Here is a 15,677-nt window from a genome sequence, read left to right as displayed (position 1 = left end):
TTGAAGATACCAACCAAATCGTCCTCTTCATTCCTCGCAAGACCTCCTGCTCTCTAGTTCCCTTGTCACCTCCGCCCATGCATGTCTCCAGGACTTTTCCAGAGCCTCTCCTATCCAATGGAACTTCCTACCCCAATCTGTCCGACTATCTCCTACTCTGCTTCTAGGCGATCTCTGAAAACCCTTCTCTTCAGAGAAGCCTATCCTGCCTCCACCTAACAGCTGTACTTTTATTTTCTCCATCAGCTCATCCCCCACAGTTATTACCTTTTGTATCACTTGACCCTCCCTTCTAGATTGTAAGCTCTAACGACCTCTGATTCCTCCTGTATTAAATTGCATTGTAACTGTACTGTCTGCCCTAAAGGTTGTAAAGCACTGCGCAAACTGTTGGTGCTATATAAATCCTGTATAACAATAATAATTATGAAGATGAACAGAAGCCTATTGGCAGGTCTAAACTATGAATGTTGTCAGAAAAGTGTGATTGGAAGATCAGGGCTCCTCTCGTAGCCATAGGGAACCTTTATTCTCTATTTGTTTTTTAAAGAAACATTTTAGTATTTTTGAGCTAATCTTTATACTTAAAACATTTTGTTTTTGCAACACACAAATACTAATGTTGATAGTTTTACTAGTTTTTTTTCAGAAGCTAGCACTGACGGAGCATCCACTTTATGTCCGCCTTTTAGCTGGCCCAGATGCTGATGTACTGAGTTTTGTACTAAAGGAGAACGAAATAGGAGATGTACAGGTGAGTAATCCACACAAAACAAAAATGGCAACAACCCCAATAAATGACTCGCTTTTAGTTTGAGGTGCATATGGAAGAGCTTTGCACAGCACAAACAAAACAAAATGTATTTCCCAGCACACTTTCCCACTAGCCAGCAAACAAAAGAAATAAAATTACACTGTCCAACAAAGGTTTTAGCTGGTATGCAACCAAGATGTATTGCTTGGCTTCAGTATACAAAAGTCAAGTGACCAGCCTGGCTGTGCTCTCTGGCAGGATTATGTAAATCTTAGGACAAAAATACAAATCCATTTGCTGGTTAAAAACATCCTCCATGTATGTATTTGAATTGTGTATTTATTGGTTTTCCTAGGGCTTGCCTTTAATGAGTTAATAAATCGCTTTAAATATAATCAAGTGATTTTTACATATTTATATTATGTATTGTTTTCTCTAAAGATACTCCACTCTGTACGCTGTGCTATAAGTTCTCTACTGCACACAAATCTGCACTGTTCTAAGGTGTGTATTGCACAGCAATTGGAATGCTAAGCAATATATATAACACTCTACACCCTACCATTTACATACACTTTGCTGTAAATTATATACATTTATCCATTATATGTATACATACATCCATTGAATGTACTCTGCTACACATTATATACCCTGCCAATGTCTGTGTTCCTGCTTCCAACTAACCAAAGAACAGATATTGTTCATCAGCATGTTTCCCCAACACACATTTGCTGGTCTTTTATAAGGCTCCTTTTACACTGAGGCGCTTTGCAGGCGCTAAAGTGCTAAAAATAGCGCCTGCAAAGCGCCCCGAAAGAGCCGCTCAATGCACTCCAGTGTGAAAGCACCGAGGGCTTTCACACTGGATTGGTGCGCTTGCAGGGCGGTCTAAAAAGTCCTGCAAGCCGCATCTTTGGAGCGGTGTATTTACCGCTCCTAAAGCGCCCCTTCCCATTGAAAACAATGGGGCAGCGCTGCAAACCCTTTTTCGGCCGTTAGCGGGGGGATACCACCAGCGCCCGCACGCCTCAGTGTGAAAGTAGCCTTAGTGTTGTATTGTAACTGCCATAGAGGGTTTTTACTAATCACCTTAAAATTATTGGAAAGCTTTTTTTTTGTTTTTTAAATAAAATAACAAGCATATCATACTAACCTTACTAGTGCAGCGCAAAAGACAAAAAGGGGAAACAAGAGTCCATATGGTAAAACATATAATCAATTCCTCTTGGCAAAGGGAGGCTGATCCTTTTTCATAACGCATCAATAATCGTGGATAGAATCATAAGAATGCGCTTACCAGAAAAGGTGGACCTCTTCATTACAGGAGGTCATACAAACCTGGGTTATATACGGACTTGGTGAATGCTGTACAGCTAAGCTGGATCTCATCTGCGGTTATCAGCCTTCAGATATCCCGGGATAAATCCATAAACCGTTTTTTTTTTTTTAGACTTGTCTTCCACCCACAAAATCACAAATCACTCAAACGTGAAGCTTCCTCACATAAGGGGCACCATATGTGTTGGAAATGTTTATACCTCATTGTATGGAGAGTTTCTTGGTCTTCATGGCAGTGTTTGGTTAGTGGTGCCTCTTGCTTAGGTGAACACCTATGGTGCCCTTCGTGTGAGGAAGCTTCACGTTTGAGTGATTTGTGATTTTGTGGGTGGAAGATAAGTCTTAAAAAAAAAAACGGTTTATGGATTTATCCCGGGATATCTGAAGGCTGATAACCGCAGATGAGATCCAGTCTAGCTGTACAGCATTCACCAAGTACATATATAACCCAGGCTTGTATGACCTCCTGTAATGAAGAGGTCCACCTTTTCAGGAAAGCGCATTCTTATGATTCTATCCACGATTATTGATGCGTTATGAAAAAGGATCAGCCTCCCTTTGTCAAGAGGAATTGATTATATGTTTTACCATATGGACTCTTGTTTCCCCTTTTTGTCTTTTGCGCTGCACTAGTATTGTTTTTTTATTTGTTATCGAGGTTGGTGAATCCTTATAGTGTTCAGCTTGCATATATCATCACAACATAATTTGCGCTGATTGTCCTTTGCATATCACATATCATACTAACCTGCTCTGTACGATGGTTTTGCACAAAGCAGCCCCGGTCCTCCTCTTCTGGGGTCCCCTGCTGGTGCTCCAAGCTCCTCCTCTTCGGTGAGTGCATGCTCGCTCCTGAGCCACCCTGTCTTCCTCTATTGACACAGACAAGTATGGCTTGGCCCAACCTCCCACTCCCTCCTCACAGAGATTTATCATCAGTCTGCGCAGTGAGGAGGGAAAGAGCTTTTGCTCTCATGCACGGCGCTGGATCAAAATTGGGCTTAGGTAATAAGGGCGGTGAGGGGAGGATTCTGTGACACAGAAGGTTTTTTTCCCCTAATGCATAGAATGTATTAAACGTAAAAAATATTTAGGCTTTAGAACCACATTAATCTAGAATACTAATTCTTGGGGTACTTTCAAAGAAACTCACAGGAAGGAGACAAATATCTGTTTTCTTCTTTTCAATACAAACCCCTAGATTTATTTTTTTGAACATGCCCTCCTTAATAAAAAGGGATAAACCTTTTCTTTTAATTTATATGCAGTGCCTATTCATACCCCTTGAAATTTTCCACATTTTGTCATGTTACAAGCAAAAACGTAAATGTATATTATTGGGATTTTATGCGATAGACCAACACAAAGTGGCACATACTGGTAATTGTGAAGTGGAAGGAAAATGATAAATGTTTTTCACATTTAAAAAAAAATAAAAATCTGAAAAGTGTGGCGTGAATCTGTATTTAGCCCCCCTGAGTCAATACTTTGTAGAACCACCTTTCCCTGCAATTACAGCTGCAAGTCTTTTTGGGGATGTCTCTACCAACTTTGCACATCTAGAGAGTGAAATTTTTGCCCATTCTTTTTTGCAGAATAGCTCAAGCTCTGTCAGATTGGATGGAGAGCGTCTGTGAACAGCAATTTTCAAGTCTTGCCACAGATTCTCAATTGGATTTAGGTCTGGACTTTGACTTCTAACATATCCTTTGATCGAATCTATTCCATTGTAGCTCTGGCTACATGTTGAGACTTTGGTGGGTGGTTCAACTTCCAGTCTAAAGTCTTTTGCAGACTCTAACAGGTTTTCTTCTAAGATTGCCCTGTGTTTTGCTCCATCCAACTTCCCATCAACTCTGACCAGCTTCCCTCTCTTTGCTGAAGAAAAACATCCCCACAACATGATGCTGCCACCACCATGTTATACAGTGGGGATGGTGTGTTTAGGGTGATGTACAGAGTAAGTTTCCGTCACATAGTGTTTTGCTTTTAGACCAAAAAGTTCAATTTTGGTCTCATCTGACCAGAGCACCTTCTTCCACGTTTGCTGTGTCCCCCACATGGCTTCTCGCAAACTGCAAAAATAGGACTTGTTATGGCTTTCTTTCAACAATGGCTTTCTTCTTGCCACTCTTTCATAAAGGCCAGATTTGTGGAGTGCACCACTAATAGTTGTCTTGTGGACAGATTCTCCCACCTGAGCTGTGGATCTCTGCAGCTCCTCCAGAGTTACCATGGGACTCTAGGCTGCTTCTCTGATTATTGCTCTCCTTGCCTTGTCAGTTTAGGTGGACAGCCATGTCTTGGTAGGTTTGCAGTAGGGGTGCACTGAATGGAAATTTTGGTGCCGAAACGGAAACTGAAAATGACAGTTTTTAAAAAATATTTATATTTTTATATACAATTGTATTATATTCAACTGTTTAATTTATATCATCAATTTTAATAATATGAATTTATTGTTGGCCATTATTGGCACCTTTAGTGCAAGAAAGGTCAAGAAAAATGCAGCCTGCAGTCTCTAACCCATCTCTTGTATCACATCCTCAGTCTCTAACCATCTCTTGTATCAGGTCTGCAATCTCCTACTTAAACTTAAACACACTGCTAATAGTATTAGCAAAATTTCCATTTGGTGCACCTCTAGCAGACATGATACAGGAGACGGTCAGAGACTGCAAACATGATACAAGAGATCAATGCAGCCTTACCAGTGCCTGTCAGATGCAGCCTACCAGTCAGACGCAGCAGCCTGCCTGTGCCCATCAGATGCAGCAGCCTGCCTGTGCCCTTCATGCAGCCTCACCAGTGCCTGTGTCCATCAGATGCAGCAGCCTGCCTGTGCCCATGACATGCAGCCCGCCTGTGCCCATGACATGCAGCCCGCCTGTGCCCATGACATGCAGCCCGCCAGTGCCCATGACATGCAGCCCGCCAGTGCCCATGACATGCAGCCCGCCAGTGCCCATGACATGCAGCTCGCCAGTGCCCATGACATACAGCCCGCCAGTGCCCATCATGTACAGCCTACCAGTGCCCATGAAATGCAGCCTACCAGTGCCCATCATGTACAGCCTACCAGTGCCCATGAGATAGAGCCTGCCAATGCGATGTCACGCTGTGTGTCAGAGCTGGATCTGAATCGCCTAGGAGGCATTACAGTGGCTGCACGGCGATTCAGATCTCTGACACACTGCGTGAGATCGCACTACCAGGCACTGGGGAGGCTACATCTCATGACATCAAAAGTGTAAGTTATTCCTGCGCTACCTGGGGAAAAAACGGTGTATACACGGACAGCTGCGGACACCGAATGGGATCAAACAAAGCCCATGGGCGGTAAAAATATATAAAAAGTGGGTGCTGCGCTTACCTAAAAATGGGGTATAATACCCTTTAACAGTGTAAACTAAATACTAAAAACTGAAAAGATCATATGTAGATGAACAATGCCAATGTGCACAGTGTGTAACCTGTAAGGAACTCTTTCGTGTTAGAATCCTCAATATGTGTCCAATATAGTAATATTAAGCATAAAGGGAATAGGCATCATCAGTCCTCATGCATGCGTAGCAGCTTGTGTGAAAAACTTAAAGTGCTATTGTGCTAATGTGGAGAACAAAAAATAATAAATTAGAATATTCTATAAATATATGCCTGTGCAAATAAATACTGTGAAAATTCAGGGATCAAAAACAATTCCTTTTGCATAAAATAACCAAATGACATAAATAGTGTGCAATATAGTGTCAATAAACAGATTGTGCAAAAACCAGCATAGTCTTGAAATAAGTGCAAACAACGCAAAAATACAAGATGAGTATGTGGCGTATATATATTGGTCACTTCCCAGACCCTATCACCCCCCATCACATATATATATCCTTATACACACCAAACGTGTGTCACATAATATTTGATAAAGTGCAAATAGACAAATTTTGTGCAAAATCCAGCAAATATTGCAATCAGTGCAAAGTAAATATGTGACGTGTATATTGGTCACTTCCCAGACCCTCTTGCCCTTATCACATAAATCCCAAATATGTCCTTGCACACATCAAACGTGTGTCACAGTAACAGCATAAGGGTGGACCATAAAGTGATTGGCTTCTTTAAGGTTCAATGTGTAACATCACAGCCAGTGGGGTGCCGAAAGAGAGAGAGTGTGTCCGTCCTCTTAGTGCAAAAAAACACACACAAGTGAAAGGTGGTCCCTTACCTTAAGGCAATGGGACAATTGCATATCCCTGAAGAAGTCACGTGATCCGGTGACGTCACGCGTAGGGACGGGATAGGCACTGATACAAACAGGATTTGACGAGCTCGCCGCTCGTAGGAGATGTACATATTGTGTAGTTACTTCATGTGAGTACATGCATTTTAATTTTAATAAAAACTGATGTGTTTGGAAATACTACACTATTTGGTACTCCTCTGTTCTCCTATATGTGGACTCTGCTGGTACTGAGGAATCTAAGCACAGGGACCATCTGCTCCGGTCCAGGGATCCCAAAGAGAGACTACCCCCTGCAGCATTATTCTTATGCAATTGTCCCATTGCCATAAGGTAAGGGACCACCTTTCACTTGTGTGTGTTTTTTTGCACGAAGAGGATGGACACACTCTCTCTCTTTCGGCACCCCACTGGCTGTGATGTTACACATTGAACCTTAAAGAAGCCAATAACGTTATGGTCTACCCTTATGCTGTTACTGTGACACACGTTTGATGTGTGCAAGGACATATTTGGGATTTATGTGATAAGGGCGAGAGGGTCTGGGAAGTGACCAATATACACGTCACATATTCACTTTGCACTTTTTTGCGTTGTTTGCACTGACTGCAATATTTGCTGGATTTTGCACAAAATTTGCCTATTTGCACTTTATTAAATATTATGTGACACACGTTTGGTGTGTATAAGGATATATATATGTGATGGGGGCGATAGGGTCTGGGAAGTGACCAATATATACGCCACATACTCATCTTGTATTTTTGCGTTGTTTGCACTTATTTCAAAACTATGCTGGTTTTTGCACAATCTGTTTATTGGCACTATATTGCACACTATTTATGTCATTTGGTTATTTTATGCAAAAGGAATTGTTTTTGATCCCTGTATTTTCACAGTATTTATTTGCACAGGCATATATTTATAGAATATTCTAATTTATTATTTTTTGTTCTCCACATTAGCACAATAGCACTTTAAGCTTTTCACACAAGCTGCTACGCATGCATGAGGACTGATGATGCCTATTCCCTGTATGCTTAGTATTACTATATTGGATACATATTGAGGATTCTAACACGAAAGAGTTCCTTACAGGTTACACACTGTGCACATTGTTCATCTACGTATGATCTTTTCAGTTTTTTGTATTTAGTTTACACTGTTAAAGGGTATTATACTCCATTTTTAGGTCAGCGCAGCACCCACTTTTTATATATTTTTACATCTCATGACACTCGTGAGAACAGCAGGAGGGAGGGGAGACTGACAGGGACACGCTGGGATGATACATGTGCGGCACCCGGCGGGATGGCCCCGCTTCTTTTTCAGCTCCATTATCGGCACTTTTTTCTTTCTGCCGAATTTCGGTGAACCACTAGTTTGCAGTTTTACCACACTCTTTCCATTGTTAGATGATGGATTGAACAATGCTCCATGAGATGTTCAAGCTTGGGTTATTTTTTTTTTATAACCTAGCCCTAACCCTAAACTTTTCCACAACTATATCCCTGACCTGTCTGGTGTGCTCCTTGGCCTTCATGATGCCATCTGTTCACTAAGGTTCTCTAACAAACCTGAGGGCTTCACACAACAGCTGTATTTATACTGATATTATCTTACACATAGGTGTACTCTATTTACTAATTAGGTGACTTCTGAATGCAATTGGTTCCACTAGATTTTAGTTAGGGGTATCAGAGTAAAGGGAGCTGAATACAAATGCACACTTTTCAGATATTTCTTTGAAAAAAAATTGAAAACCATTTATAATTTTCCTTCCACTTCACAATTATGTGCCACTTTGTGCTGGTCTATCACATAAAATCCCAATACATTTAATTTTTTGGTTGTAACATGACAAAATGTGGAATTTCAAGGGGTATGAATACCTTTTCAAGGCACTGTACTTTTGACAATATTGTGTTTGTGTAAAAGACCCTTATTTATTGATTAAAGCTGTATTTTACCTTATATAAGCTTGTAGCTCCATTTCTGATTTAAAAAAGTCAACCTTTCAATAGCAGCATTTACAGTAGATATAAAAAGTCTACACACCTCTGTTAAAATGTCAGGTTTCTGTGATGTAAACAAATGAAACAAAGATAAATCATTTCAGAACTTTTTCCACCTTTAATGTGACCTATAAACTGTACAACTCAATTGAACAACAATCTGAAATCTTTTAGGTGGAGGGAAGTAAAAATAAAAAAATAAATAATATGGTTGCATAAGTGTGCACACCCTTAAACTAATACTTTGTTGAAGCACCTTTTGATTTTATTACAGCACTCAGTCTTTTTGGGTATGAGTCTATCAGCATGGCACATCTTGACTTGGCAATATTTGCCCACTCTTCTTTGCAAAAACACTCCAAATCTGTCAGATTGCGAGGGCATCTCCTGTGCACAGCTCTCTTCAGATCACCCCACAGATTTTTAATCCAATTTAGGTCTGGGCTCTGGCTGGGCCATTCCAAAACTTTACTCTTCTGGTGAAGCCATTTCTTTGATTTGGATGTATGCTTTGGGTCGTTGTCATGCTGAAAGATGAAGTTCCTCTTCATGTTCAGCTTTCTAGCAGAAGCCTGAAGGTTTTGTGTGAATATTGACTGGTATTTATAACTGTTCATAATTCCCTCTACCTTGACTAAGGCCCTTTTCCAGCTGAAGAAAAACAGCCCCAAAGCATGATGCTGACACCACCATGCTTTACTGTAGGTATGGTGTTCTTTTGGTGATGTGCAGTGTTGTTTTTGCGCCAAACATATCTTTTGGAATTATGGCCAAAAAATTCAACCTTGGTTTCATCAGACCATAAAACATTTTCCGACATGCTTTTGGGAGACTTCGGATGTGCTTTTGCAAAATTTAGCCAGGCTTGGATGTTTTTCTTCGTAAGAAAAGGCTTCAGTCTTGCCACTCTACCCCATAGCCCAGACATATGAAGAATACGGGAGATTGTTTTCACGTGTACCACACAACCAGTGCTTGGCAGATATTCCTGCAGCTCCTTTAATGTTGCTGTAGGCTCTTGGCAGCCTTCCTGACCAGTTTTCTTCTCGTCTTTTCATCAATTTTGGAGGAACATCAAGTTCTTGGTCACTGTTGTGCCATATTTTCTCCACTTGATGATGACTGTCTTCACTGTGTTCCATGGTATATCTAATGCCTTGGAAATTCTTTTGTACCCTTCTCCTGACTGATACCTTTTAACAATGAGATCCCTCTGATGCTTTGGAAGCTCTACGCGGACCATGGATTTTGCTGTAGGATGCGACTAAGAAAATGTCAGGAAAAACCTACTAGAACAGCTGAACTTTATTTGGGGTTAATCAGAGGCACTTTAAATGATGACAGGTGTGTACTGACTCCTATTTAACATGAGTTTGAATGTGATTGCTTAATTATGAACACAGCTATATCCCCAGTTATAAGAGAGTGTGCACACTTATGCAACCACATTATATTCGTTTTTTATTTTTACGGTTTATAGCTCACATTAAGCCCGGGTTCACACTATAATGTGCTGCGGATTGCACAGGAGCGGTGTGCGTCCCTGTTCCCCGTTTCAGGGACGAATCAGGGCCGATTCTTTGCCTGAATTCTGCCCTAAAACAGAGCCAAAGACGCACAGCGTTTTTGTGCAGTGCGCTCCGCAGCCGCCCCGGAGATATGTGAACCGGCTCCATAGGCCAGTCACATTCTCCTACTATGCGAATTAGATGCGGGGAAACGCACATCTAATTCGCATAGGTGTGAACCCGGGCTAAAGGTGAAAAAAAGTTCTGAAATGATTTATCTTTGTCTTATTGTTTTACATCACAGAAACCTGACATTTTAACAGGGGTATGTAGACTTTTTATTTCCACTGTATGTCTAGCTATCATTAACCACTTCAATACTGGGAACTTTCACCCCCCTCCTTCCTAGACCAATTTTCAGCTTTCAGAGCTGTCACACTGAATGAAAATTGTGCAGTCATTTAACACTGTACCCATATGACATTTTTATCATTTTTTTTCCACACAAATAGAGCTTTCTTTTGGTGGTATTTGATCACCGCTGGGGTTTTTATTTTTTATGCTACAAACAAAAAAAGACCAAAAATTTAAAAAAAAATGCATTTTTCTTAGTTTCTGTTTTTGCAAATAAGTAATTCCTCTTGATAAATTTTGACCAAAAATGCTGCTGCTACATTTCTTTGGTAAAAAACCCCAAATCTGTGTTTATTTGGTTTTGGCCGTGATGGGGGACAGACACATGTTTTATGGGGACAGGGATATCAGTGGTACTTGGTGTACTGTTTGTGGGGTGATCTGTAACAGCTCTCTGTGTAAAATCATCCTCACACAGAGAGCTGTCACAGATCTGCAGATTCCCCCCCACACTGAGCTCTCACTGAGCTTGGCGGGGAGAACTGTCACAGAGACACGCGTCTCTGTTTACATTGTGACGGCTATGACTGGAGACAGCCGTCACATGATCGGGAGGGCCAATCACAGCGCCCATATCCCGATCTCTGCTCAGCTGGATTCTGTGATCATAATGATCACAGGATAGAGCCACAGCGCGCCTTGTGGCTATGCTGCGAGCACTCGTTCTGATGGACATTCCTGAACATCCACTCAGAACGAGGAAAGGACCACCCGGCCGTTTATGTGCAGTGGCCGGGTGGGAGGTGGTTAAATAAAGCCCAAGAGCATTGGTTCCGATATTAACCACTTCAACCCTGGAAGAATTTACCCACTTCCAGGCCATTTTTTGTGATACGGCAATTGTCAGTTAAAGCGACGCGCTTTAACTGACAATTACGTGGGCGTGCGACCTTGTACCCAAACAAAATTTATGTCCTTTTTGATCACCTCTGCCTTTTTTATTTTTTGCACTATAACCAAACAATTACTGACAAATTTGAAAAAAAAACTACAAAAAAAAAAACAAATTTCTTCAATATGTATTCTTCTACATATTTTTGGTAAAAAAAAAGTGCAATAAGCATATATTGATTGGTTTGTGCAAAAGTTATAGCGTCTACAAAATAGGGGATATATTTATGATATTTTTATTGTTAGTTTTTTTTTCACTATTAATGGCAGTGATCTGCGATTTTTATCGGGACTGCGACACTGCAGCAGACAGATCGGACACTTGACACTTTTTTGGGACCATTGACATTTATAAAGCGATCTGTGCTATAAAAATGCACGGATTACTGTGTAAATGTCACTGGCAGGGAAGGGGTTAATACTAGGGGGGAAGGGGTTAACACTACGGGGCGATCAAGGGGTTAAATGTGTTCCCTGGGAGGTGTTTCTAACTGTTGGGGGATGGGACTGACTGGAGGAAGGAAGAGATCATTGTTCCTAATCACTAGGATTACTCACTAAACTGTTTACATTGACAGATCCCCATTCTGGCTCTCTGTGGCCAGCGGACATTGCGGCAGCCAGCCACATGCATAGGCTCCGGCATCGCGCCGCGGGGGCGTCCCCCACAGCTCTTAGAGCGACTGACGTACACCTACGGTGGTTTGCGCAGCTGTGCCAACCTGCTGCCGTATAAGGACGGCGGCTGGTCAGCAACAGGTTAAGTCAACCTTATATCTATGGATTACTCTCCCTAATAACTTCAGTGTACACCATTTTATCAATATATGCAAGACTGCAAAATGAACCTTAACATGTTACTAAAGTTAAAAAAAAAAAAGAAAAGTTTTTAATTAAAATAACAAATATGTTTTACTCACCTTCTCTGTGTAGTGATATTGCACAGAGCGGCCCCGATCCTCCTCCTTTTGGGTCCCCCCGCGGCGATCCTTGCTCTTCCTCTTGTTCGTGTGTCCCCATAGCAAGCCACTTGCTATGGGGGCACACAGTGTCTGCGCACTCCCGAACTGTGTGTCCATGGAGCCAAGCTCCATAGACTTATACAGTGGGGACTGCACCTCACCCCCCACTTCCACTTAATGCATTTTATTGACAGCAGCAGTGGCCAATGGCTCCTTCTGCTGCTCAAGTGCTGTGTGAAGAGGAAGAGAGGGGAGAAGAGAGGCAGCCATGCACACACAAATCCCTGTGCTGTCAGGTAAGAGGAGCCATATCGTCCTAGTCAATCCTATCCCCATACAGTTGGAACACACTGAGGGAACATACAATTGTTCATAGGTTGGACTTGATGGACTTGTGTCTTTTTTCAACCTCACCTACTATGTAACTATGTAATTAACCCCTTGATCGCCCCCTAGTGTTAACCCCTTCCCTGCTAGTGACATTTACACAGTAATCAGTGCATTTTTATAGCACTGATCGCTGTATAAATGCCAATGGTTCCAAAAAAGTGTCAAAAGTCTCCGATCTATCCGCCACAATACTGCTAAAAATCGCAGGTCACCACCATTACTAGTAAAAAAATAAAAATGCCATAAATCTTTCCCATAGTTTGTAGACACTTTTGCGCAAACCAATCAACATACGCTTATTGCAATTTTTTTTTACCAAAAATATGTAGAAGAATATATATTGGCCTAAACTGATGAAGAAATTTGTTTTTTTTTAATTTTTGGGGGATATTTATTATAGCAAAAAGTAAAAAATATAGTTTTTTTTTTTCAAAATTGTCGCTCTTTTTTTGTTTATAGCGCAAAAAATAAAAACCGCCGAGGTGATCAAATACCACCAAAAGAAAGCTCTATTTGTAGGAAAAAAAGGAGGCAAACTTTGTTTGGGTACAACGTCAAAGGACTGCGCAATTGTCAGTTAAAGCGACGCAGTGCCAAATTGTAAAAAGTGCTCTGGTCAGGAAGGGGGTAAAATCTTCCGGGGCTGACGTGGTTAATGTACTAAGGTAAAAAAAAACATTTTTAGCTTTAGTATCACTTTAAAACTGTGAGACATTGCCTACTTCATTAAACAGCAGAAGTGTTACATATACAGTACAGGAAGTTATGAGAAGATATGGGTTTTCATCAGAAACATCAGAAACACATTTCCTAAATGTTCATGGTGAATGACAATCTACAAACTGTGGGGTGTCAGGATCATTTCAAATTCCAGAAGATATCTACTGTTCTCAGTCTTTATTAGTTTGGGTTTGGTAATAGTTTATATCAGTGGTTCTCAACTCCGGTCCTCAGGACCCACTAACAGGCCAGGTTTGCAAGATAACTGAAATACATCACAGGTGATATCATTTGCTGCTCAGTGATTGCAGTACTCTAGTCTGCATCTCCCCAGAGTAATACTTATAATCTGGCCTGTTGGGGGGTCCTGAGGACTGGAGTTGAGAACCACTGGTTTATATGGTTTTGTTGAATCAAATGTATACAATTCAATAAATGAAGGTATTAAACATCAGTTTTTAGTAAGTGGGGAAGGTCAAGACTCTTATCTGTGTTTTTGTTTCTGCTGACAGTGGGATGCCTTTACAGTACCAGAATTGCAAAACTTCTTGCTTATTTTGGAAAAGGAAGAACGGGAGAAAGTGCAACATGTCCAAAAGAAATTTGTAGCCTTTCGTCAGCATCTGCAAGAAGCTCTTAAGGATACCAAAAAGAACTAATTCTTTTGAACGTCAGCAAAACAAACTTGGGTCCTTCTAGAAAATTCAGTCTATTCCTACCTCTAAAACTACCATACAACAATTTTAAATTAAACTTTGTCTTAGAATTTTTAGGGGTACCTTCAATGGCAACTGGGAAATTGCACTTTTTTACCCTTTTTTGTTGTATTTTTTTACTGGACCAAAAAACATGAGGTTTCTTGCCTTGGGTTTGATACTTGGTTGCTGAAGAGGTCGGATTAACCCTAGTACCTGCTTTGTAACAAAGCTTTCTAGTGTTAAGTATCTTTAAAGTTTATACAATGAAAACCCACATGCACCTTGTAAGAATTGTCACACCCTGAAGTAAACCTTACGGTTCATGCATCCTTCCAGGCATACTATTTATTGTAAATAAAACACGTTTAGGTGAAAAATGTGAAACAAAATCTTGACATTCATAAAGGCTTCTTGGCATCTACTGCATGCAACAGTTTGGTAATGCACCACAAACAGTTCCTGTAAGAGATCAGCATGCAGTATACTATTCAGGTGTCATTGAGCTAAGGCTGAAGTCTTAACAAAAATCAATTATCCTGTTTGAAAAAAAGTAGACAGAATGAAAATAATTGACGGATATTGGTGTTTATGTTTGAAACAGGAGTTTTTTTAAATTATATTACAGCACATCAAAATAGGATTTCAGTTATAAGTGCACATACAACCAGAAGAGGTTACATCTATATGAAGCATGTTTCAACGATCAACTGTCTCACATGCTTTTCACGAACAGGCCTTTCCCACTGAATCATACTTAGTGCTACTTCTGAGTATTTCATCAACCACAATACATTTTACATCTTCAGTTCTAATCTGACTCCCTCCAAGTGCATTAAGTGTTGTGCAACTGTGTGTTAACCCAGTTGCAGAAGGAGAACTAAAGGCAAATTTGCTTGGTAAATTGTGGACACTGCTTAGATGCAGTATTATAATACCAGCCTCAGGATTTCCGTTGCACTCAAAATATTTCTCTTACATTGTAACTGCAGTTTGTTCTAGCTTTCAAAAATGTAAAAATATGGTATACAACCAGGGTTAGAATTTAAGTTGTATATACTTTGTTATTAATTTAAAAGTTCCTTCAGCAAAATTATTAAAAATTAAGATCTGTTAAAAAGCTGGTGTGCATCCTTTACTTTTAATCATGTGCAAACAAAAGCAGAATTCCAAGCAAACAGCATCTTCAACTCGTTCAGTTAGTAGTGGGTGATGGCGGAAGCAATAAAGTTGGACCAAGAAGTACACTGCTCGAAAAAAATAAAAATAAGGCCCCTTTCACACATGCGGACCGTATGTCCGTATTTCATCCATCCGTTTTCGGAAGAAATACGGACATACAGGCATCCCTATGGGATAGCGGGTGTCAGCGGATGTACATCCGCAAACACCCGATGTCATCCGGCTCCGCTCTCGTCGGATTCTGCAGACGGAAGAAAATCCTATTTTTCTATCCATCTGCAGAGCGGATCGGAGGAACACGGACAGACGGTCCGTGTTCCTCCGATCCCCCATAGGGGAGAGCGGAGATCTGACGGGGCGGTCCCTGCACAGCAGACATGGGGGTAAGTCACACATGTGCAAGTCACAAGCAAGTCCCAAGTCACTGTGGCGAAAAGCAAGCAAGCCAAGTCGAGTCCCTGCTAGAAGGCAAGCAAGTCAAGTCAAGTTATTTATTTTGGTCAAGTCACAAATTAAGTCAAAATACTGATCTACCCCATTTCCACCTTTAAATGAGTTAAAAGTCAGT

At 40.9% G+C, this 15,677-nt stretch overlaps 1 protein-coding gene across 1 annotated transcript in view; it reads left to right on the top strand.

Moving 5' to 3' along the window:
* The window catches only part of RASSF5 (Ras association domain family member 5), a 112,666-nt gene extending 97,619 nt beyond the window's left edge, over positions 1-15,047 (top strand). The window contains exons 4-5 of the mRNA XM_073615777.1: positions 639-754; positions 13,745-15,047. Coding sequence (XP_073471878.1) covers positions 639-754; positions 13,745-13,891 — 263 coding nt within the window. The 3' untranslated portion in view covers positions 13,892-15,047. The remainder of the gene's footprint in view (positions 1-638; positions 755-13,744) is intronic.
* Positions 15,048-15,677: the final 630 nt, after the last annotated feature.

This window comes from Aquarana catesbeiana, linkage group LG02, assembly GCF_042186555.1.
Source record: "Aquarana catesbeiana isolate 2022-GZ linkage group LG02, ASM4218655v1, whole genome shotgun sequence".
Classification (NCBI taxonomy): Eukaryota; Metazoa; Chordata; class Amphibia; order Anura; family Ranidae; genus Aquarana; species Aquarana catesbeiana.
Note: the sequence above shows the minus strand (reverse complement) of the source record. Positions and strands in the feature narration are given on the sequence as shown.